We start from the raw sequence: 26,399 nt of genomic DNA, 5'->3' as shown, positions 1-26,399 counted from the left end.
GCATTCATATATTTATTAATATTTTAAAATAGTTTGATATATTATAGAATCTTAATTACCATTTCATTGAAAGCTTGTGAGCTGCTTGAAAGGAATTGTGTTAATAAATTGTATTATTTTCCTAGGGCTGCTGTAACAAAGTACTGCAAACTAGATGGCTTAAACAGCAGAAATACGTCATCTTATAGCTCTGAAGGCCAGACGTTCAAGTTCAAGATGTTGATAGGGTTGGTTCCTTCCATACTAACAGAAATCACTAAAAAAAGTCAGGTTCCTAGAATAGGTGCTGAGGTACAGTCCCAAACTTGTCATTAGTTTTTTTTTTTTGAGATGGGGTCTTGCTCTGTCACCACTGCTGGAGTGCAGTGGCCGGATCTCAGCTGACTGCAAGCTCTGCCTCCCAGGTTTACGCCATTCTCCTGCCTCAGCCCCCCGAGTAGCTGGGACTACAGGCACCCGCCACCTTGCCCGGCTAGTTTTTTGTATTTTTTTAGTAGAGACGGGGTTTCACCGTGTTAGCCAGGATGGTCTCTATCTCCTGACCTCGTGATCCGCCCGTCTCAGCCTCCCAAAGTGCTGGGATTACAGGCTTGAGCCGCCGTCATTAGTTATTAATATGAGGTCTTTTGCCTCCTGTCAGTAAAGTGACAGAGGGTTCAATTGTCATAGCCTTTTAGGAATAGTAGTGCTAATTAAGTCAAAATAGGCTTAAATCGTTTATAAGACAGAAATCAATCAATCAATCAGTCAATCAATGTACTTCAATTACAAGGAAGAAAAGATCACCTTGCTCCCCAGGGTTCTGTTGGGAAAAAATCCCAGTCGAAAGAAATTATCTATAATAAGCTAGAGTTTTCTAGCTTATTATAATACACAGTTATATATAAAGTATTTATGTTAATATATATTTATATGTAAATTATACTATATAAATTAATATAACAAAGTACTACAAATTGGATGACTTAACAGAAATTTATGAAAGTGCTGTATTTATATAGTATTAATTATATAAAAATATATTTATAATTATGTTGATTCATATATTTATATTAGTGTATTTACTTATGTATACTTACAAAATAAGTAAATTTCATTTATCCCAAAATTTCCAAATTGATTTGATCCCAACCCTGTATTAAACTAGATCAGATTAAGTATGTGGACCACAATTACTTAATACCTTAAGTAATAGGTTTTATTGCATTGGGTTTATCATTATGGTCTCATACATAATGGTATGAAGATGCCTTTATTGAAGGATACTACAAGAAACAGCCTTGTGAAGCCTGTGACTGTATGGACATATTTCTAGAGAAACAATGCCTGGCATCTCTCAAGGTCTCCATTATGAAACTCTGTGCTAGAAATGTGTTTTAGAGCTGCATGTTAGAGGGAAGCTACAAACTGTATTTTTTCCTTAAAGACCATGAAAACTGTGTAACTAATTATGTTTTTCTATTTGGCTTTGGCTGCCACGAAGCTCGGAACCAAATCTGCAGCCCATCTATAGCAACCATATCAGTTCTTATGACCAAAGCATATTTGGAATTATCTTTTTACCAAATCTCTACATAATTTTGACTTATAATTCAGCTGATTCTAATAATTTTTTAATTTGTATTTTACTAAATCTTTCTGTGTATTTTTCCCCCTTTTATATGTTTCTTATTGCTGCTGTAACAAATTGAGACAAATTTAGTGACTTAAAACAATACAAATGTATTACCTTATGATTCTGGAGATCAAAAGCCTGAAATGGTTTCACTGGGCTAAAATCAAGGTGTTGGCAGGGCTATTCTTTCTTCAGACTCTAGGAGAGAATCCCTTACTTTGCCCCTTTCAGCTTCTAGAGGATACCTGCATTTTTAGGCTCATGGCCTCTTCCTCCATCTCCAAAGACATCAGTATGCCAACTTTATATCTCTCCCTAACTCTGACAGTCATGTCTCTCTCTCGTACTTATAAGGTCCTTGCAAGAATCACCCTGATCATCCAAGATCCTTAACCTAATCAAACCTGTAAAGCCCCTTTTGCCATGTAAGGTAACATTCATGGAGATTAGAACATGGACATTCTTGGGGAACCATTATCTTCCAACCACACCTTCCTAAATACCTCACCTCATTTTGCAGAATAAGGCTGGGTAGATAAATAGGTATCTTTAAACTGTTAGCTCTAACATTTTAGGTTTTAATTGACACTTTTATTTTAATATTTTGCTTTGGAAAATCATAATTGAAGTATCAGATGTAAACAATGCTGTAACAATAGCCTATCTATCTTGTTAAGGGTGGAAACATGGGCTCATTTGTATTAGAGCCAAATCATGCATAATATTCAAGGCCTTTTTTTCTGTAGAGAGCTTTTGAGAAGTGCCATTGTTGTACTTTGAAGCTATGATTTGACTTAAGCATTGACATTTTTGACATAGTGAGCAATTATAAAATTAACATAAAATATTTTGAGAGTTTGTATTAATTATCATTTTTAACAGAAGACCTAATCATTATTATTACCAGTAAAGGTATTTTTAAAACTGTGTAAATTGTATGAAATAAACATTGATTTAGAACAATGTTCTGATATTTCCCATTAATTATATTGTTTTAATTCTCTATCACTATGGTGTATTATTATTTCTAAGTTTCAAAAGTTCTAATCGAAATCAACCTGGGGCTGATTCACACTGCTACTTTTGAACAATTGTACTATATTTATTGTTTTTTGTTTAAGTGGTTGGATGGTAAAGAAATAGAGCCTTCAGAAAGGATTAAGGCATTGCAGGAGTATTCAGTAATTGAACCACAAATCAGAGAGCAGGAAAAAGATCACTGTCTTAAACGAGCCAAACTCAAGGAAGAGGCTCAGAGGAAACACCAAGAAGAGGCTAAAAATGAAGACAAGAGAAGTAACGCAGGCTTTGACGGACGTTGGTACACAGACATCAATGCTACTCTGTATGTAAATTATTAGTTTACTTTCTAGTTAACTGTTGTTAAAAGCAGCAAACTGTATTCTCTTTCCAAGTTCTTTGCAGTACACTTATATTCCGGATTAATTTGAAGAATAAAATAGGATGTGAATTTTGGATGGAAGAATATGAGCATCCCATTGCTTATGACAATTCTGTAAGGCTTTCTTTCCTTGGGGGAAAAATTCCTTTTTAAACTAGCAACTTTAATTTCCATCTAAAATTATTCTCAGGAAAATCCATAAAATATGTACAGAAAAGATAAATTAACAGGTGTACTTTGATTTACAAACTAGGAGTATTTTAGAAAAGTTAAATACAAATCACATTATTATAATTTGAATAATTTTAATTGTATCATACAACATTGTTTTCTTAATTATATACTGAATACATTTTTAATGCGATTAATAACTTTTTTAAATTAAAATTTTCATGTTTATTTATTTTAAGTGAATTGCAACTATAGTCAGTTGATTTGATTCCATACAGTTAAAGTGTAAGGTATTTAGATAACAGAATCCCTTAAAATTGGGGAAATAATACTTATAAAGTATTTCAGACATACATAAATGTTTGAAAATAGTTATATAGGCAGTTTGTAGTTCTACCACCTACATTTAATAAATGACAATAGTTTGTATGTTTGCTTTGGATCTTTTTTTAAATAAGAAATAAAATATTAAGAGTGTAGAAGCTCCTTAAGTACTTCCCCTTCATCCCGTTTCTCTCTTCATCCTGGTGGTGTCTGCTATCCTGAAGCTGGTGCGTATTTGACATATGTTGATTCATTCATATTTTTAATACCTTTATTTCACAAGTATGCCTCCTTAAACAATAGTAGTTTGAGTATGTGTGTTTAGCATGAATGATATCTTTCTATAGCTTTGCTTTTTGTGCAACATTAGGTTTTTGAGATTTATGCGTATGAAGACATGTAAAACTAATTCATGTTAAGTATAGAATTATATCCAGTGGGATGAATAAATTATAATTTATCCCAGAGGTAATATTCAAAATAGTTAATAGCCAGTATTTCACTTGCCCTGACCAATCAGAAGGTGCAGCAGCTCCAACAACACATGCGATCGTTCTAGTGGTGCCAGCCAGTCAACCTGGACACACCCATCCCTCTTTGGCTGGCCATGCACGTTGTTTTCCCTATTCCCATTTCCAATTCTCACAAGAATAGAATCTCCTAAAAGTAGCATCATGGTCTATCTTGGCCAGGGCTGTACCTCTGGTGCCTGGCACAACAAAAGATGCCCAATAAATATTTCTTAAATCCGTGTTGAACATTTGTTGAGATATTCAAGCAATGTTGCCCTTGTCTCCTTGTTCAGGTATGAAAGTTTCTTCAGGGTATTTAGCAATGGCATTGCTACAACAATCATGACATCTTTTCAACTATATACATATTGCCAAATTGTTTTCTAGAGTACTTGTAATAATTTATACTAATATATCAATATACAGGAGTTTTCAATCTTTGTCAATACTGGATAATATATTTTAAAATATTGGCCAATCAAGTGTGTTGCATAGTATATAGTATCCTCTATTTTTTAAAAATTTAATTTGCATTTCTATAGTTACTAGTGAATTTGAATATTTTAAATATCTTTTATATGTTTATTGGTTATTCAGATATCCTCTATTCAAGTCCCCTACTTGTTTTAAATAAGTTGTTAAGTTTTTTTCTTATTGATAGTTCTTTTATATTCTGGATACAAATAAAAAATATATTCTTTGGTGGTTACGTGCTTTACAAGTGTCTTCTCCCAGTCTGTGACTTGTCTCTAATTATAAGTGCTTGTGTTTTGTGAAGTTTAAAAATATTAATGTAGTTAACTTATTTGTACATTTTTGTCTTGTTTATGGAATGCTTCTTTATCCCAGTACCATATCTGTTTGTATCTTTTTATGTGGAATTAACCTTTGCCAATGTATGGGGTAGGGTACTAATGGTTTTTCCTATGGGTAGCTAATTGTCTCTGTACCATTTATTAAGGTGCTATTCTTTTCCCACTGATCTGAAATGCCACCCTTACTAATCCCTTCAAACCATGTATTCATGGGTTCATCTCTGAGTTCCCTAGACTGTTCCATAGGAGCACTTCTACCTGGCTTTAGTTTGTATAGATTTATAGCATATCTTGATATTTGGTAGGAGATATTCTCATTTTTCAAAGTTATCTTGGCTATTTTTAGTTCCTTACTTGTCTGTATGAGCTTTAGAATCTGCTGCTAATCAAATTCCTTAAAAATCCCTAGTGGAATTTTGATTGAAATTGCATTTAATTTGTATGTTAATTGGGGGAAAGTTGGCATCTTCATGACATTGATTCCTTCTTTGCTGAACTTTGGAAGAGCTCTATTTACTTAGACCTTCTTCTGAGTCATTCAATGAGGTTTTAAATTTTCACTATAAAAGTCTTAAACCATTTTTCATTGTCTCTATTTCTAAGTATCTTGTAGAATGAGATTTTAAAAATAGATGTAATTGGTTTTGCTGATATTTAAAGGGACAAATTATTTCTGTATACTGATATTGTGTTAATCTTGCTAACCTTTATGAAAGAGGCAATCCTGCATTTTCTAACTGGAAAAATACATTGTTTGTAAGCAGTAACTTGAAAATTGTTTTCCAATCCCTCTCCTTCTACTTTATTTTCTTCATGTTGCCTGCAAAGGTCTCCAGTATGGAGTGGAATAGTAGCGTTAAGAATGGGTATCTGTATCTTGTTTCTGACTTTAAAAAGAATATTTGCAATTTCTCATCATTAAGTATAATGTTTGCTATGGGTTTTTGGGTCTTGTTAAGTAAGCTTCCTTCTATTCTCAGTTGATGAAGAGCTTTTATCATCACATGCATTATATTGATTTTTATTAAATGCTTTCCCCAAATTTATTGAGATAATAGTGTTTTTCCATTACCGGGTTGAATTACATTAATAGAATTTCTAATATTAAACCATCCTTGAATTTCTGGGATAAACATCCTTTGTCCATGATTATTTGCTAATGCATTGCTCCATTGATTTTGCTAATATCTTATTTTAATATTTGAACCTGTGTTCATAAGTGAGTTTATGCTATAATATCCTTGTCTCATTGTATTTTTTTCCTGCTGTTTTGCATCAAAGTTATGTAATAGGCACATACAATATCTTGGAGATAATTTACTATCCTTGGCTTCTAAAAGTTTACAAAAGTTAAAATGATCTGTTCCTTGTGTTTTAGTAGAAGGTTACAGTGGGGTTTCTTGCAGGTGCCTTCTTGCCTCCCCCATAGACCTGGCTGATCCTTAAGTCTTCACTATTCTCACCCTATTTAGCCTATTTGAACAGAAACATAGACATTCTGGAGGAGAATCATTGAAATCCTGAATCATTGAATTAGTTGGTGAGGAGTAGGAGGTTATTTCCCTCTCAAGGCTTCAAGAAGAAATACTACAGAGAATCAGAGGCTGCAAGAAAGGGAGATGAACATTTACCTCTTGACTAGGTAGAGCCTGCCTCCAGCCTGGAGAATTGAAAAGATAGTAAGTGACCTGGAGCAGAGGGATCAGGGAAGAAGGTATTAATGGCAACAGCTCACACTTCATATGACAAGGATTTTGTGAAAATATATATATATATATATATTTTTTTTTTCCCAGACAGAGTCTCACTCTGTCTCCCAGGCTGGAGTGCAATGATGCGATCTCGGCTCACTGCAAACTCTGCCTCCTGGGTTCAAGCGATTCTCCTGCCTCAGCCTCCTGGGTAGCTGGGATTACAGGTGTGTGCCACCATGCCTGAGTAATTTTTGTATCTTTAGTAGAGATGGATTTCACCATGTTGGTCAGGCTAGTCTCTCACTCCTGACCTCGTGATATGCCCACCTCAGCCTCCCAAAGTGCTGGGATTACAGGCGTGAGCCACCCCACCCAGCCAGGATTTGCGAATATTGTATAGACCAAGTAGACATGGTAGAAGAGCTGGTTTTGAGCTGTCTTGAAGAGCTGCTGTCTAAAGCAATAAGAAACTAAGGGGTGGATTATCAGTGGCAGAAGCTGGGGAGTTACCACAAAAGGAGCCAGGAAGTATATTGACCACCTCAACAGTGAACAGTCTACTTGGAGGGTTCTTGTAGTGTCTCGAAGAATGACAAAGGTGCTTGCAGGAAGAGAAAGCCAGTATCTGGATATTGGTCCCAGTGAGGGTAGCAATAGCCAGCTTATAATAGGAGTGGTCATATAAGAGATGTTCACCTTCTTCTCCTCATTCATCTTCCCAGGTCCCAAATTCTGAAGGCAGGAAGCCTCTGAACCTAAGAGGCCCAGTGGTATGGGGTTCAGAGGAAGGAATGGATGACAATGAAAAGTAGGAGAGGGTGTCCCTCTTCCCATGCACACCCCGATCTGAAACAGGGCCAGGAGAGAGAATGGGATGGAGAGGGTGGGAATGGCTTCGATTTGAAACTTAGGTCTGAACTTTTATTTAAACTTCAGACCCTTTAGTATCTGAAAGCGAATGTTTAGCTGAGATTATCCTGTTCTTAAAAGTGACTATAGAGCTGTGGGATCTGCTCATGGATGAGTAGAGAGTTCTGAGAGAGCAGGTTTGAAGGCAGTGGTTGAAGAGAAAGTTTTTTGATCATACACTAATGAGCTCACTTTGTTTCATTAACCAGCTACACACATTTATATGCATTTTGCCTTGGAGACTTATGTTATTTAGCTCATATCTCTGATAATTTTTCTTAAGTACTGTTATTTTTATGTTTTTATAATTATTATTTTAGAATGCAAAAGGCAATTAGTCACTTTCCAGGAAAAATATAATTTAAATGGTTAAATGAGAATGGAACCAATTATTTCAGTGGCAATTATCTAGAATATTGTAGAATATTATAGATACCCTTCATAGATTATTCTTTTAATACCATAAAGAACTGTAGCTGTATAGCAAAACGATTTATTTATTTTCAGCAATTCGCATTATTTTGCTTATTAAAATATTTAGTTGCATTGTATCTGTAAAGACAGCAGAATTTTACTATATATTCTATTGATGCTACTTAAATTTCATGTTCTAGTATTTTTGGTTCATCTCTTTGAAAAATATCTTTCACAATATTTTTGAGATAAAGAAAATATATTTGAAAAGATGTTGTCAAAATGAAGAAAATGTCTTTAGTTTGAAGATCAACTAAAGGAGCCTTTCTTGTCACCTCATTCAATAACAAAACCCAACATGTATTGAGTACCTACCATTTTCTATAGTTGGTATTAAAGGCATCATGTAATTATTTTCATTTAATGTCATCTAATAAAGTGTCTATTCTAGGGAGAGGTAAGGGGAGAGAGACTATACCTAATGTTTATTGCTTGAATGATGTCATTTTCTTGCCACAAGAATAGGATCTCCCTGAAAGTAGGGTCATGGTTTGTGTAGGCCAGGGTTGTATCTCTGGTATCTGGCACAACAGAAGATGCTCAATAAATATTTTTGGGATCCATGTTGAACAAATGTTGACTATCTCACATAATATCCATTTGATGACATATAGAGACATTGTTTAATTCTCTGACAGTTCGCAAAACATGAATAAAAGGAAAGAGAGACCTGTTACCATATAAAGCTACATAATCAGAAGTTATCCATGAAAAATAAACTAGGTACAGGGCATACTATAAAAAGTGTTATATGTTCCACAAGCACATTTTGGAGATAAGAGAGTCATTTAAAAACCTAGAAATAATGTGATCCAATTTGCCTGCTAGAAAAGTCCCTCCAGGAGTAGTGTGGAGAGTGTAATTGACAGGTACGAGATTAGAGGTGCGGTGATTGCTTGTGTGATCATCAGAATCTCCTGCAAAATATAAAACACAGATTCCCAGGCTTCAGATCGACTACTTCAGAACTACTTCAGATCTACTGAATAGGCTTCTGATGAGAGCCCAGGAATCTGTACTTTTTATAAAGCTCCCCAGGTGATTCTTAGCAATCAGGTCTGTGAACCCTGGAATCTGATTACCTCAATATTCCTGATGATAGAAGATGAAGGCCTGCCCCATTCAACCTTTCAATGTAATGAATGTTAACAGCCTTGGGTTGATCTCACTACATATCCAGGCCAGGGTAACCAGGCCTGGAGAGACGGTCTTTCAGAGTCACTTTATCATTCAAAGGTAAGAAGATAACATAAGAAAAGTGTGTAGATATTAAAGGGCCAGCATTAAGGATGAAGCTCATGAATCCATTATTGTTCTTAAGTGCTCTGTTTTTCCTAGTTCCTCTTTAGAGAGCAAAGACCACCTACAGGCACCAGACACAGAGGAACACAACACAAAGAAATTAGACAACAGTGAAGATGACTTGGAATTCTGGAATAAGCCCTGCTTGTTTACTCCTGAATCGAGATTGGAAACGCTTAGACACATGGAAAAACAACGGAAAAATCAGGAAAAATTAAGGTATTTCATTCTTTCCTATGAGAGGGAAGCAGTAGCCACTTATGAACTATATTTGCATGATTGCCTTTTTTTTTTTTTACCCATTATTTGTGTTAAACCTTTAGCACTCATATATAGATTTTGTTTTTCCTAAGTATAGCTTTATGTTGAATTGTATTGGCTAACATTCATTAATATCAAAGTACCTTCTTTAGAACATCATGAATTATGACATTTTAGATAGAGGTTTTTTGTATGTCTTTAGCTTTTTACAACTTTTAATATACCCAACAATAGTGTATTAGGGTACACTAATACATTAGTATTTCTAGTCTAGAAAAAGGTCATTTTGTGGAATGAATGGCTCCTTTTTGAGTCTGTTCTATTAATTTGCAAAGTGAAGAATCGGAAATTAGTTTTATTAGACATTTTATTTTCCTAATACAACTTTCTTTGACATTTAACACTATGATTTCACTTTTGAATTGTTTATCTATAATTTGATGATTTGTTAGAAACTAGGATTTTTATGCTATTATCTTCAGAGTAGATTTTTCAAAAACAGATTTTGTGTCATTCCATTTCATGTCATTGCTTAAGTCTAGTATGTAAAATATATAACTTATGGGAATACTTATTATTCATGAGCTTGAGAAAGTGATAAATTAGTCCTGAAATATAGTAATCTACATGGCAATGACTCAAGTGAAACAAAACACAATATCTCTTCCTGTGATTAACAACTAAAAGCAAGAAACTAGAAGTAAAAAAGATTTGAAATCTCAACTGCTTTCATAAAATTTTCATTACTTAGAAATACAGGGAGGTATAACAATCAAAAATCAAATTTTACCTAAAATACTTGTTTGTAAAACGTGAGTGATTTTCACACTAAGGGACCACACAGCCCTTTGGGAAGACCATTGAATAAGATTATGTATGCATGTCCTGACTCCACTATTACCCTCTGTGTGATGTTGGCAACTACCTAACTTCTCCTCATCTGGTTCTTCATCTGCTAAACAGGGATTATCATACCTGTCTTACCTACCCCACTGTACTGTTAAGAAAATCAGATGAGCCCATCCGTACATGTGAAAGTGCTTTGCAGACTCAAGAGCCCTTTGAAATGGAAGTTCTACATGTTTATAGAATGTGAAATATTTCTTACATATATACCCATACACACATATGTTATATTTATATATCTGTGGGTATATATAAATAATATCTAATCTATTATGTATTGAGCCTGAAATAAGGAGAATTTTTTTTTACTCCCTGACACCTAATAAAGTAAGGCTGAATTGGATGGAGATCTGAGTCTCTATGTTTTGGACACCTTAGACTTGCCAATCCAGTGAGTCTCTGAGATGTTTGCCTCTGATTGTGTTGCCATTTTTATTAACTGGGTGTAAGCAGGGACAAAAGAAATCTTTTATTCCTAACTCTGATCTGTTTTACACTGAGTAGGGTTAAGCCAAGGGCTTGTGAATGCCCCTTAATTGTCCTGAGTCATTGAAATATTAACTCCATTGGATCTGGAGGCCCAGTTTAAGATGCAGAAGAATGTGAATGATTTTTTCTTAAATAAAGTTAACTGATACAAAATCTGTATTAAAATTACAATAGAAATTTAAGGCAAAGAATTGCCAACAGTTCCATCATCTAAACAAATTTTTCCATCTGATCTAGATATTGTCCGTATTTGCCTATTTAAGTTTCTATATACTTCCAGTAATCTTTTAAATAGAATTTACATACTGCATTTTAATTTCATATTACTCAATTAATCTTCTACTATTTGCTTCCTTTATTTACCTCCTATCCAACCCTTCAATGTAATGAATGTTGTTAACATGCTTGGGTTGATCTCACTACATTTTTTTTAACCCTTTATAATTGTATAAATTATCTCTGCAAGTGTAGGATTTGGGGTCTTTTTGTAAAACAAATATGTATTTATATTTTATATATTTTTTCTCACTAAAGACATCATAAACACTTTTCTAAATCAATAAGTAATGAGCAAACACATTTTTTAATAGCTGCAAAATATGTTATAGCATGAATGAAGCACAGTTGATTCAACCATTCCTCCATTGATGGGCACTCACAACAGTTCCAGGGGTTTGCCACTGTAAATAACGCTGTGAGAAATAGCCTTTTACGTAGATTCTTCTGTGCTGATATTTTTATTTATATTGAATAGATTCTATTCAATTGGTATGTTAAATGTTGTATTTTAGCTAAAGCTCTGTACACAAATGGAGAGTTGGCAGTTATCTGGGTAAATCATGTATAAAATAGACTTATTTAAATATTAATAGACAGTCATGAAAAGGAGTTTTCTTCCCTCATTCAAATTATCTGGCAAATTGTCTTGGTCATTTTTTTGCTGTACAGATACATATAAAACCACATAAAAAAATCTGGCTTGATTGTCAGTTCCCAGCATAGAATTAAAGAAATGGACTTCAGAACAATGAATTGCTGATGTGTTCATAAAAGTTCAATTAATTTTTTTAAAACTGTTTCACAAAAATGTATTAATTGCTTTTATATTCTCTTTGCTTATTTTTTCTTTCCATGCTGCCCCTTGTTCTCACCCATCATCAATCTTAAGTGAAAAAAAGAAGAAAGTGAAACCACCCAGGACTTTGATCACTGAAGATGGGAAAGCCCTAAATGTAAATGAGCCCAAGTATGTGAGGCCAAATAGAGAGTTAAAGATCCAAAAGTGTCAATCAATGGTATTGGTCAATCATTGTTTCAATTCCAGGTTTGCTCTGCAAAGAATATATCTGACTGCTCTTAACAAGTTTGATGAGTCTAAAAATAACGTCATTTGGTGCATATTTAAAGAGAAAACATCTATTATGTTTTCAAATGCATAATTGTCTTGGCATCTAGCAAATGATCTTGGCATATGGAGATCTTAGTTATTTATGTACCCCATGAAACTTTGGACCACATACAGTTTTATGCCTGAAAATTGCCACCACATTGTTGTTGTATTTATGAATTTTTAAAACTCTGCCATGAGCAAGCTGGTTGAGAATACTGATGTACCGTCTATACATCTACTTTATACTCTGGAGCACATATACAAAGCCTTTGAGAGCTAGGGAAGGAAATCAATATAATAACCTCAGTGAATTTAATAGAGGACAGATACTCAAACTGGAAATCTTCAAGTATAATAATATCTAATCTACCCTCTTTATCTGTCTTAAAGTTTGAAATTAAAAAGCAGGACAGAAAAGCCTTTTGTAGCCAAAAATACAGACCAAAGAGCCTACAGACTAAATCTCATTCACTTCATTTTATTACTGAAACCTATTTTCTGTCATCATTTCATTTGCTCTGTCATGACCATGGTGAAGGCACAATCTTGAATTATTTCTGGGCATCATTTATCTTCACAGCAATCACAGGTGGTAGACAGTATTTCTTTCTTACATGTCCAGAACCTGGGCCTGAGAGAGGTGGAGTGACTTGCCCAAGGTCACACAGCTAATTGGTGGTGTTTCTGAGTTGCTCATGCTAACCTAGTTCTAGTGACTTCCATGATAAGATCTATAATCCCTTCCCCTTACCCACATACAGCAGATAGGAATGCAAGACAGAACACTAGGCTAGGCCCTGGGGATAGAGCTGTGACTATGACAGGTTTCTTTCTTACCTCATGGAGTTCAGAAATCGAGTTTAGGCCATCTCTCTTTAGCCTACAACAGAGCTCAAGGGAGACTCCCAGAACTCCACGTGTCTCTGGTAAGACCACCACTCTTCCCACACACTGCAGCCTCACCTGCCCCTAAAACCAGTTCTACTGAGGGTGATTCTATGAAGAACTGATTACCCACCACCTCCTCAGTGGCACTGCCTCCAGACATGCGATCATCCCCTGTTGCTGCCCTCCTAGGTCATGCACCACTGTCCAGAATCTTATACTCAAATGGCGCTGATCCAACTCAACTCATTCTCGCCTCTTTTGGACCCCTGTGCCCTCTGGAGCTTGAACCTGGACAGCAAAGCCTGAAGCCTCCACCATTTCTCCTCTTTCACTAACTGAAGCAGAGGATTCACTTCTGCGGCTGCCCACTGTTCTTCCTCACCACATACACCAAAGGGATAGTTACAGCCCATTGCCACTTTCAGGCCATCTTTCTCCCTTTCTCTGTTGAAGCACAAGCCATCTAGATATAGCACCCCTGCCCTTTCTTCCCAGTCATCTAGATCACCCTGATCAACTCTCAACCCCAGCCTTCTCAATTCATTGAAGATCTTTCACCCACACCGGTGTCTCTCTCTGCCTCTCCTGCCATCATCAGTCTTGGTGATGACTTTATCAAATATGTAGGTGATCCACCAGAAGCCTTGGCTTCTCAGTTCCCCAACCAGCTCACTTCTCCAGCTCAGCTCAACCACATGATTTCATTTTCATTCCTAGACTTGCCACCATCAATATCTCTTCCACGTCAGAAACTTCAACTCAAGTGTCTCACTAGATACCATTTCTTATGTTCCTGAGGGAACTTCCTCCACTCCAACAACCACATGCCCCCATGAAGACCATAAGATAATTCACTCTCCTATTTTTCTTACTCTCCCCAACCCCTCATCTTCTCTTGCCGTGCTTTAGTTTTATGGTTCATCACAGAAATCAGTCCAGGTGCAGTGGCTCACGCATATAATCCCAGCACTTTGGGAGGCCGAGGCAGGCAGATCACTTGAGGTCAGGAGTTTGAGACCAGCCTGGCCAACATGATGAAACCCCATCTCTACTGAAAATACAAAAATTAGCCGGGAGTGGTGGCACACGCCTGTAATCCCAGCTACTTGGGAGTCTGGGACATGAGAATCGCTTGAACCCGGGAGGCAGAGGTTGCAGTGAGCCGAGATCATGCCACTGCACTCCTGCCTGGGCGACAGAGTGAGACCCTGTCTCAAGGAAAAAGGAAAAGAAAAAAGAAATCAATCCTTGTCATTTGTCTTCCACTCTCTTGTTTTTTGCTCTTTCCATCATCATCACCTCACAAAACCCCAACCCTATTTAAATCTAGCACACTACCCACTCTTGGGCTGGTCCTCATGTGTGGCTAGAGGAGACCATTCACGTCTACTTGCTGGTCTTACCTTAAATTCATGACCACAGATCTCAAATGGACTCTGTCAGTCTTCTTTTATTTTCTTGGGCCGTCCATTCTCCCACTGTCCTGCAGGCTGCTCTCGTACCTTCTTTCTCCTTACTTCCAACATCATCTGACACTTCCACAGTCTTAACTGAGGACCTTGTTTCCTATTTCATTGAGAAAAAAAGCAATCAGGAGATTTCTTTTCCTCCCAACATCCAATTTACCAGCGTAGCTGGACCTGTCCCATGTACTCCCCTCTCTTCTGCTTGCTGACGGTGAACTTCCTATCCAAAATCAGTCTGTGTAAGCACCCTGACTCCATCCCCTCTGCCTATCAAGGCCTTAGTTGCTCAGTTATCCTTGGTCTTCCGCACTAGTTCTCTCCACTCTGCTAGATCAATCTCATCCATGTACAAACAAATTTTAAAAATCTCTGTCTTAAACAAAACAAAAGCAACAACCTCCCTTCCCCTGGTTTTCCTTCCAGCCACAGCTCTTTTTCTCTGTCCCCATTTAATGGAATTGTCTGCACTTGGCCTCTAGTTTCTAACTTCACATTCCTTCTTGAAACCACTTCTGTGTATTCCATCATCCTGAAATTTCCTTAGCCATATTATTTCCACATTCAGTGTTCAATTCTTAGTCTTTGTCTTACTGGACATAGCAGATTTGGATCAAATTGTTCAGTACCATCCTTCTTAAAGCAATGTCTTCCCTTTGCTCCTGATTTTTCTTCTACCTTACTGACTGCTCATCTTTCTAAGCTTTGATGTATCCCTTTGGTTTTGTTTTTTGGGTGCCCTATAGCAAACTCCTCAGCTGTCTTCCTTTTCGCATTAGCTCTTCATGGCTGTCACCAAATCCCATGGCTGTAAACACACTCTTTACATTGCTCCCAACTCAATCCAACCTCTTCTCTGAGCTCAAGACTTGTCTATTCAGTTATGTTGTTAAGAACATATAGTTCCTCTTCAAAGAGTTTTGGTTCCTGGTTCTTTGTTCTATTCTAAAAGGTAATCATACCCATTCATCTATCAGCCCTCCCTATCTCTGCTGTGCCCAAACACCCGAAGATGTACCGTACCTGTCCTTCCCGTGAAATGCCCACCCTTGCCTCCTTTGATGAGGTCAACAGTAGCCAATCAGAATTAGCCTAGATTGTGCGGTCCATCCCCACAATCTAGGCTACCTGCAGGGGGAGGGCACAGGAACAGGGTCTGTGTTAGGGATAAAAAACTCCTGCTCTCCTTTGTTTTGCTCACTCTCCCTTGCCTCTGCTTTGCATACAGGAAGTGCCCTTCTATAGAAGTATATTGCCTTGCTGAGAAAACTTTTGCCTGAGTGTTGGTTTCACTTTGCAGCATCGAAAATTTGTTTCTAACAATTAGAAGTTTGACATCACTGGTTGGATGTAAGAGAGTCATTGCACACTTATTATAGCTAAAAGAGAACCCCTGATTTCAAGCCTCACTACCACTCTCCAGCATCGTGTGCTTGTGTCCCTGTGTTCTCCGTCTCAGTGACACACATTCACCCCTTGGCTAAGACCAGAAACCTTGGATTCTCCCTTGATTCTTCTTTCTGTCATCTTATCAGTGAGCCTTGTGAACTCTTCCTTCGATATTATCGGAATCCAGCCATGTCTCACCCCACCACCGCCTCTAGCTGACACTAACTCTTGCTTGGACAGTTGCAATTGCTTATTAAGTAGTCTCTAACATTCATCTGTTGGCCTCCTACATTCTGTTCTACTCAGCTAAATAAAGAAGAAAAAATGGAAGAAAGGATACATGCTCCTTTTCTTAAGGGACATTCTTAGAAAGTGCCATACAATGACTGTCCCTCCCCTGACGTCACCTACCTTCAAGGGAGGCCACAGAATGCAACCTTTATTGTACATAGCCATGCACCTAGTTCAAACCATGGTTCCTGTCACTAGGAATAAAGGGGGAAGCAGATAGCAACTAAATAGCAATCTCTGCCATAGGAAACTTCTCTAAAATTACTTTACAAGTAATAAGAAATCGAGGCAGAGCAGGAGCACATAAAAGGCTCCTGAGATGAGGTTCTACAAATGCATGGGCCATTTGAGACACTGAAGAAGTCCCACAGACCTGGATTATTCAAAGCAATGAGACAATTTCTACCACAAGCAGAAATGCTGCTAACAGCCACATCTATTGCTAACTTCACGTTTTCCTAAACAGTTTAGCTTATGTTCTTTAATATTGTTGAGTTGTATATTTTATAGAGTAATACAATAAGTGAAATGCTCAAAAGCAAATTGACCAGGCAATTCTGATAGCATGATGTTCAGTGTGGAAGCTAGACCTAGGACTCAGCCTCAGGGTACAGGTGAAAGATGGTAGAGCTTTGAAATCCTGCCTAGCCAGGCTCATGCAGACAAAGTGTAAAGGCATTTATTATAATTCAGCTATGCCAACCTCTTTGAACCTCTGTTTCTTCATCTATAAAACAGAGGTAATAGATAATGGGCAGTGTCTCAGCCTTTTTCAGGGCAATGGAAGGTCAGCGATGAAAGGAGAAGAAAAAAATAGCAAGAAAAAAGAAGGAAGACAGGACTCTTTAAAACCTAAGGAATCGAATGCAGGATAAAGGGGAGGCAAAAGCAACCTTTAGTTCTCCATAAATAATTCCAGTGTTTTAGTTTGCTTCTGGCAAACTCACATGAAATGGAAAAGAAAACTTCAGCCACCAGGTGTCTCTATCTCTGCACCAAAGCTAATTTTTCTTTATGTCATTTACCTTAAGATTCTCACATTTAAACACTGTAAGCACAAATAATTTATTAATATGTTGTAGGTTTCGCTGAAATTTTAAAATTACCTTTGACATTTGATTGTCCAACCACCAAAATAAGTTGTCATTGGACATTATTATAAAATTATTATCTAATTTGCTTCTGAATTTGTGAAGGGATTATCTATACAGTATCCTAAAGTCATCTCTTTTTTTCCCCCAAATGTGTTATTCTTAGAATTGACTTCTCTTTGAAAGACAGTGAAAAGCAGATCATCCTGGACCTTGCTGTCTATAGGTAAAGGCATGTTCTGTGTATTTATTTAATGACATTTCTGTCTGTTTTCATTCTCAGTAGTAATTTTTTAGTTCTGAAAAAATTTGAAATGGAATTAACTTAGACCTATAGTTAAATGAAGCTTATTTGTTAAGACAGAGACGTTACTATAATTTTTCAAAGCATGAAAATGAAAGAAAGGTAAATAAAGCCACAATTTCATGGCTATGAACTCAGGAATATCTAAGGCAGAGTTTAAATAATTCTGAGACCTATGCTGTTTTCTGATGCTGATACTACAAGGACCCCACTCTGCCCTTTGCTGGCATAGTCCTCTGTTTTTGTCTAAAATGCCTTCCTATAGTAATAGGTATCAGGTGGTTGGCTCCCCTCCCTCAGTCCCACCTCAGAGGCCTGGGGGAACACCTAGCAGCCTCTGTCACCAGTGGACCCTTCTTCCCTGCTGCCCTCTCACATCCTGCCTGTTTTCTCACCCATGGGTAGGAGTGGCATGGACCTCCTGCCTGCCCTCATCACCACACCCAAACTATTGTCCTTTTCTCCTCCCTAAAACTCCGTGGCTTTGACACTCAAACCTTCAGCCTATATCACCTTCTACCCTTCTTTGTGGAAGCATCTAAAGGCAGCAGGTCACTCTGCCTCATTCCCTGAAGATTTTAGACCCTGGTTCGCTGTGCTGATACATCCTTCTGATGACCTCAGTGTCCCCTGGCACCATCTCAGAGGCTGCTTGCCTGTGCTTCCCTCTGCCTGTATCGCCCTCGGTGTCCTTGTAGCTTGCTGCCTTGTGTCCTTCACGCCTCTGCTCAGATGTCACCTCATTAGAGGGGCCTCTCTGCCCCACCATCTGACATAAAGTAGTACCTACCCCTGCCCAGCACTTCCTTCCACTCTTTCTACTTGGCTTCCTGCTGACAAAGTGTAAATGTATTTGTATTCTTAAAAGTTTGTGGTCAGAGCAGGAAGTTGTTTTGTTTGTTCTTTCCTGTCTACATCTCCACACCTAAAACCTGGCACCTGTTAGGTGCTCAATAAATACAAGAATGAATGAATGAATGAACAAATGCTGATCATGGGAGTATGACATTGACATGCACAAATGAATGGATGAATGTTTACATGCATGAATTATAATAAATGCCTTTCTCTTTTTAATGGCTTTTGATATACCCCATTTTATTTAATTTCCCAGTAACCCTGGGAAGTAGGAGGGATTATTACCTAAGGGGGGTAAATTTTCCAAGAGTGAGTCTTGTCAAAGTAAACAGGGACCAAAGGAGCCAGAGCATCAGCCCTCAGGACTTCAACTAACTTTGCTGTTTGATTGTGGTAAAATACACACAACTTAAAATCAACCATTTCAACCATTTCACAATGGACAATACTGTGGCATTTAATAAATTCACAATATTGTACAACCATTACCATTGTTCCAGAAAATGTTTATCACCCCAGAAGGAAACCCCATGACCCTTAAGCAGTCACTGCCCATTCTCCCTCTTCATGGCAACCACTAATCTGTTTTCTGTCTCTATAGATTTGCCTATTTGGAATCTTTCATATTAGTGGAATCATACAACATGTGGCCTTTGTGTCTGGCTTCTTTAACTCACCATAATGTCTTCAAGACTCATCCGTGTTGTAGCATGTGTCAGAATTTCTTTCCTTTTTATGGCCAAATAATATTCCATTGCATGGATATACCACATTTTGTTTATCTGTTCACTAGATGGTGGACATTTGGGTTGTTTCCACCTTGGCTGTTGTGAACCAGGGCTAGCCTTAGTGTGGTCCCTTCCTCTCCACACCAAGCTCTCTCCAATCAGCTATATGCCTCTTCACAGAATTCCTGTGAATTATTCTGCCTGCTTGCTGCCAAGTCATCTGCCTTTACAAAGATCCCAGCTCTTCTCCAGCTAGCTTCATATCCTCTGCTCTTCCAGCTTCCCAAGCTGCTGTTTCTACTGTTTGACAGACAAATCACTGTTTCATTCTTGTAAGTCCTTCCCATTTTTAGGCCCTATGCCTGGAGTTTAATGAATGTATAACCCTTTCTTTTTCAGCTCTGTTGGCTGCTTCCTGTTCAGTTCTCAAATGGAAACTTTCCTCATTCCCATGCATGTGCATTTTAAGGGGTGGTAATATTTCTCCAGTCTATGTAGTAAAACTCTTTCATTCTCATGATTCTGTCTAAATGAATTATGCTATAATTCCTGGTTGTGTTTATGGGCACATGGGTGTACACTTGAAAGTTAAATTCATTCATTCACACCTGCTTCCTGCCTTTATTCAACAAGCATCTGTAGAATACCTACTATGTGCCAGGCATGGGGAGACTGTAACTGGCATATTCTAAATCCAGTCATGATCTCCTATCACTTAGAGCCCTGTGGGGGAGGGGGACAGACAATAAATAAGCATCTGATGAGTTACAAAGGAAGAAGCCTGCTGTCAAGGAAAGGGACAGTGTTCAGGGATGGGAATAATGGTGTGTGGGGAGTGGTCAGGGAAAGGGGGAGATATGAACAATGATAATTGAAAGATAAGAAGTAGCTTGTTCTGCAAAGAACTGTCAGACAATTGTTTCTGGCAGAGAAAGGCCATGTAGGTAAGGACAGATGAACATTTTAGGGGGCCCAAGCATGGAAAATACTACACAATCCATTAAAGCATAGATATCACATGTGAAGCTGTAGAAAACCTCATTTCTATTATTATTATAAAAATTGTTTTTAAATGCTGTATAATAATACTTGATTAACTCTAGCTATGTATTGGGCACTATACACGTTCCTTCCTAACAATCTTAGGGCTAGATGCTAGTAGTATCCCCATTTTACAGAAGAGGAAACTGAGGCCTAGAGAGGTTAAGGAATGTGGTCCCAGGTAATAAAGCAGGAAGAGGTGGAGCCAGTTCCCCACAAGCCTGTGTGACTCCAAACCTATGCCTGTAACCCTTGTATTAGCTTACCTGCCTTAACATTTGTGATTTTTAAAGCAGCTCTGCATTTTCTAATGTTCACAATTAGTATTTTGAAGTATGTGAATGTAATTATTTGGCTAAGCTTCTGATTTTAATGAGTGATATGAAATCTAAATCTTTAATTTGCTCATGAGTGGAGGAGAATAATTGCCACCTGATCTTGAGGTCACTGCCATAAACAGAAGGGTTTGCTTATTCAGCAGGATGTGCCTTTGAGGGGAGAAGCAAGCTAGTCTTCCAGGAGAGATAGTATCAGGGCAGCTGCAGAACAGCTGCAGGGGATCCAGAGCCTCCAAGGAAGCAGGAGCTGGTGGTTGCAGGCCTCAAGCAGAGTAGAATCAGCATTCCTGGCTATTCAAGTCTTAGGGGCTTAAAATAAAATATTTGTGAAAGAGCATGGCAAGCTGTTTTTTGCAAACCTCTGGTGTTTCAAACCTCAGATATTTTTGGGTTAGGGGCAATCAATGCCAAGTGTACTTGTGGGTCTAAAAATGAAATTGCTGATACATTGAATTTCCTTTGGTCTGGGGATTAATTTAAAACTAATTTTTTAAAGACCCATTTAGCATGGATATTTTAAACGTCCTTCATTTAAAATCATCCTGTAAGTGTGAATTTGTATTTGCACTTCTTCAAACTTGATATATTTTTTAAATTATAAGATATTGTGTATTTAATTTTGAAGGTATATGGATACCTCTTTAATCAATGTTGATGTGCAACCAACTTACGTGCGAGTAATGATCAAGGGAAAGGTAAGGAGAACCCTGTAAACTATTACAATTTCAAAAGCTAAGCTTTGAACTAAGCTGTGGTTCCTCACTTTTTTAAAAGTATTATTAAAATAGAAAAAGGGCCCAGGCGCAGTGACTCATGCCTGTAATTCGAGCACTTTGGGAGGCCGAGGCAGGTGGATCACCTGAGATCAGGAGCTGGAGACCAGTCTGGCCAATGTGGTGAAACCCCATCTCTACTAAAACTACAAAATTAGCCAGGCATGGTGGCTCATGCCCATAATCCCAGCTCCTCGGGAGACTGAAGCAGGATAATTGCTTGAACCTGGGAGGTGGAGGTTGCAGTGAGTCAAGATCACCCCATTGCACTCCAGTCTGGGCTACTAGAGTGAGATTCTGACTCAAAAATAAATAAATAAATAAAAATAATAAAACAAAACTAAATAGAAAAAGGGGAACCAAACAGAGTGCTATTTTTTAGCACATGGTTTTATATATGGGAGTGGTATATGGTGGGAATGGCTGCTGACCATATGTAGTTGGATATCATTAATATTTTAAACCTGTGGCTATTGTGTTACACTTTTTTCAAAACTAATAACATAATCATATGTGTGGGAGCCTATGCATGAAGTTAAATAGTACACCCATTCTAAATTGTCAGTGATTTCATTCATAACAACTGTAATTTTATAATTTCTAAAATACCAATTTTTGCTAATTTAGGCTACTATGGGCTTGAAGATTAGCTGAAAGATTTTTAAATGGAAATACGTCGTTTTTTTTTTGACAAGGCTTTCTCTATAAATTGCTTTTTAATCGTAAATGAACCCATGAGCACTTCACTGTTTGTGATTGACAGCTGTTCTTTAGACTATTTGTTAAAATAGGTAAAATAGTTCGTGCATAGAAAGCACAGCTCATATAAGTATTTTTGATAAGTTTAAGCACATTTCTGAATTGAATGGTGTGTCTTGAATTTGTAATGAAAATGCCCCTTGTAGTGACCCTCTCATGTAACGTCCTTGCCCTCAATGATACTTTCTACTTATTTTCAGCCATTTCAGCTTGTCCTTCCTGCAGAAGTGAAACCTGATAACAGTTCTGCTAAAAGATCTCAGACAACAGGTCATTTGGTCATCTGCATGCCCAAGGTAGGTCATGTCATTTGGGTCAATTTCAAGTCTGGATATGAGGGTTCTTGAAGGAACTTGACCTGTCAGGACAAATGATGACTTCTGATTAAAGTACATTTTAGTTGGGAGCACCAGGAAATCTCATAGCAGCTGAGGTAGAAGAACAAAGGTCTGTGAGAACAAATAACTCAGACTGGGGTGTGTTTAGGGCCTAAGGTGGTTTTTCCTTTCCTGAAAGAACTTAAGGAAATTAAACTTAAAAAAATTACTTTGTCCGTAGAAAGAACTTGGATTTGTTATTACAAGTCATACGAATGAGTTGGGATATTTCCTGCTGTAAGCTGCAGAAACCCCGAATAAAACTGGCTTTTATCATAAATAAATGGTTCATTTCTTGTAACAAGATAGGAGAAGGTGGGGTTAGGGGGGCCAGGCACACTGGGTCAGGATCTTTCTGATATGTCAACTCTGTCCTCAGACTGGTTTTCTTCCACAAGATGTGCACTAGCAGTGACTTGGGCAGCATACTTTCTTGTTCCTATCTTGCATGAGACAAAAAGACAGAGGATCAGAGAAAGAAACACAGAGAATCTCTCCCATCACAATGTAACAGAAGTTCCCCTGGACTCATTAGGTCAGTTTAGCTGAAGAGCCCACCAAGTCTTAATTAGCATAATCCTGAACCAATCTCTGGCCAAAAAGATGGTAGTACAACAGACTTCCATGGGTTCAGCATCCATGGATTCAACCAACCAGGAATCAAAAATATTCAGGAAAAGAAGTGTGTCTGTACTGAACTGAACATGTACAGGCTTTTTTTCCCCCTTGATTCCAAGACAATACAGTATAATAACTACTTACATAACATTTACATTGTACCAGGTGTTATAAGTAATCTAGAGGTGTTTTTTTTTTTTTTTTTTTTTTTTTTATTTTTTATTATACTTTAAGTTCTAGGGTACATGTGCATAACGTTTATATCATGTATAACTCCCCAAAGCAGTCCCTCCCTCCTCCCCCCTCCCCATGATAGGCCCCAGTGTGTGATGTTCCCCTTCCCGAGTCCAAGTGATCTCATTGTTCAGTTCCCACCTATGAGTGAGAACATGCGGTGTTTGGTTTTCTCTTCTTGTGATAGTTTGCTAAGAATGATGGTTTCCAGCTGCATCCATGTCCCTACAAAGGACGCAAACTCATCCTTTTTGATGGCTGCATAGTATTCCATGGTGTATATGTGCCACATTTTCTTAATCCAGTCTGTCACAGATGGACATTTGGGTTGATTCCAAGTCTTTGCTATTGTGAATAGTGCCGCAATAAACATACGTGTGCATGTGTCTTTGTAGTAGAGTAATTTATAATCCTTTGGGTATATACCCAGTAGTGGGATGGCTGGGTCATATGGTACATCTAGTTCTAGATCCTTGAGGAATCGCCATACTGTTTTCCATAATGGTTGAACTAGTTTACAATCCCACCAACAGTGTAAAAGTGTTCCTATTTCTCCACATCCTCTCCAACATCTATTGTTTCCTGACTTCTTAATGATTGCCATTCTAACTGGTGTGAGATGGTATCTCATTGTGGTTTTGATTTGCATTTCTCTGATGGCGAGTGATGACGAGCATTTTTTCATGTGTCTGTTGGCTGTATGGATGTCTTCTTTTGAGAAATGTCTGTTCATATCCTTTCCCCACTTTTTGATGGGGTTGTTTGTTTTTTTCTTGTATATTTGTTTGAGTTCTTTGTAGATTCTGGATATTAGCCCTTTGTCAGATGAGTAGGTTGCAAAAATTTTCTCCCATTCTGTAGGTTGCCTGTTCACTCTGATGGTAGTTTCTTTTGCTGTGCAAAAGCTCTTTAGTTTAATGAGATCCCATTTGTCAATTTTGGCTTTTGCTGCCATTGCTTTTGGTGTTTTAGACATGAAGTCCTTGCCCATGCCTATGTCCTGAATGGTACTACCTAGATTTTCTTCTAGGGTTTTTATGGTATTAGGTCTAACATTTAAGTCTCTAATCCATCTTGAATTAATTTTCGTATAAGGGGTAAGGAAAGGATCCAGTTTCAGCTTTCTACTTGTGGCTAGCCAATTTTCCCAGCACCATTTATTAAATAGGGAATCCTTTCCCCATTTCTTGTTTTTGTCAGGTTTGTCAAAGATCAGATGGCTGTAGATGTGTGGTATTATTTCTGAGGACTCTGTTCTGTTCCACTGGTCTATTTCTCTGTTGTGGTACCAGTACCATGCTGTTTTGGTTACTGTAGCCTTGTAGTATAGTTTGAAGTCAGGTAGCGTGACGCCTCCAGCTTTGTCCTTTTGACCTAGGATTGTCTTGGCAATGCGGGCTCTTTTTTGGTTCCATATGAACTTTAAAGCAGTTTTTTCCAATTCTGTGAAGAAAGTCATTGGTAGCTTGATGGGGATGGCATTGAATCTATAAATAACCTTGGGCAGTATGGCCATTTTCACGATATTGATTCTTCCTATCTAGAGGTGTTTTAAAATGTACAGATGTGTGTGGGTTATATACAAATACTATGCCATTTTTTACTGGAGACTTGAGCATCTGAAGATTTGGTGTCCAAGGGATGTCCTGGAACCAGTTCCCCACAGACACCAAGGAGTATTTTGATTGGTTTCTATTAATCATACCTCATCCCATAAGTTACGGGTAGGGTCGACTTTGCCCAAGACATTTAGATTTCAAAGGAGAAGAGTAGTAAAACAGTCAAAATTGGGTTCTGCTGATGAGGAAAAAGAGGAGAATGAGGGAATGTCAGCTATGAAGAGTACAAACTTGATTAACCAAAAAGATTTCTGTAATAATTTAATAATCCTGCATTTTCCTGTAGCCGATTTCCAACGGATTCATTATAGGTAATCAATTATGTATTTTTACTCAGAGGCAATAAAATAGCAAATACAATTTGTTGTCAAGTAATAAAATAACAAACACAACTGCGAGAATTGTATTGTCCTTGATGACTAAAACAAATTAAAGAAATGCTTCTATAGTAACCAGAATATTCTATAGGGAAATCTAACAGATAAGTTAATTACCTCAGTACTTTGATATAGACATTTGTATAACACTGTGATTAGCAGCCTGTTGTTTTTGTGTCTGTGTGAAACTTCTAACTGGAAAACCAGACATTAAATAGAGACTGCTAATTCCTAAAGGGAAATCAAGACAGATGATCTGTGTGTCTTTTGCAGGGTGCCAGGCAATTGCTGAGAAAAGCTCTACTGTCACTGTTTATGAGTCTTAAACAACTGCAGCATTCTTTTCCCCTTTTCCTTTTTGTTTTTTATGTTTTTCACATCAAAAGCACACGAAAATAATAAATGGCTTATTGAGGAAAAAGCATTTTAGAAGTACTTGATTGGAGATGAAATAATTTTTATATATATGGACTAGGAATAGTTCTATTTTCCTCATTAATAAATTAGGAATAATATTATCCCTTGAGGGATATATTTTTTAAGATTTTCAACTACTACGTTAAAGTAATATTGATGTAGAAGTTCGTTGTCTTCTATCATTATTCCTTTTAAAAGGTAGATAGTAAAAACAAACTTTGGGGAATAATTTCTTGCTGAAAATTAATCATCTTTTTCATCCATAAGTAGTTATTTGCAAGGACTTTGAAGCTCAAACAACAGATCTTGTAAACCACCAAAAGTTAAAAAAATTCTAATTTCATGTATACTTAATATTAAAAATGTATATTTCTGAAAATTAACATCTTTCTAATTATTATTGATTGAAACATTTTAAGTACCAAAGTTTAATCCATGGAGCTATTCTGTATTAGTCTAGACTTATGAACTTACTGTGGAATTGTGTGAGTCTGACCCACATTATAATTACTGAGGGAAATTCCTGGAGTCACGAAACATACTATAAGAATCAACCTTTGTCCATCATCG

The 26,399-nt window shown here is 37.4% G+C and overlaps 1 protein-coding gene across 7 annotated transcripts in view; it reads left to right on the top strand.

Moving 5' to 3' along the window:
• LRRC6 (leucine rich repeat containing 6) overlaps positions 1-26,399 on the top strand; it is a 96,718-nt gene that overhangs the window by 34,366 nt on the left and 35,953 nt on the right. For 4 of the 7 annotated variants that reach the window (XM_033202774.1, XM_033202773.1, XM_033202780.1 and 1 more), the window contains 6 exons: positions 2,737-2,960; positions 9,255-9,437; positions 12,043-12,120; positions 17,553-17,612; positions 21,281-21,350; positions 22,388-22,483. In XM_033202774.1, coding sequence (XP_033058665.1) covers positions 2,737-2,960; positions 9,255-9,437; positions 12,043-12,120; positions 17,553-17,612; positions 21,281-21,350; positions 22,388-22,483 — 711 coding nt within the window. The remainder of the gene's footprint in view (positions 1-2,736; positions 2,961-9,254; positions 9,438-12,042; positions 12,121-17,552; positions 17,613-21,280; positions 21,351-22,387; positions 22,484-26,399) is intronic. The other 3 variants (XM_033202775.1, XM_033202776.1, XM_033202777.1) reach the window with 3 other exon arrangements.

This window comes from Trachypithecus francoisi, unplaced genomic scaffold (assembly GCF_009764315.1).
Source record: "Trachypithecus francoisi isolate TF-2019V2 unplaced genomic scaffold, Tfra_2.0 Lachesis_group7, whole genome shotgun sequence".
NCBI classification, from domain to species: domain Eukaryota; kingdom Metazoa; phylum Chordata; class Mammalia; order Primates; family Cercopithecidae; genus Trachypithecus; species Trachypithecus francoisi.
The sequence above is the reverse complement of the archived record's forward strand: the minus strand, read 5'-3'. Positions and strand labels throughout refer to the sequence as shown.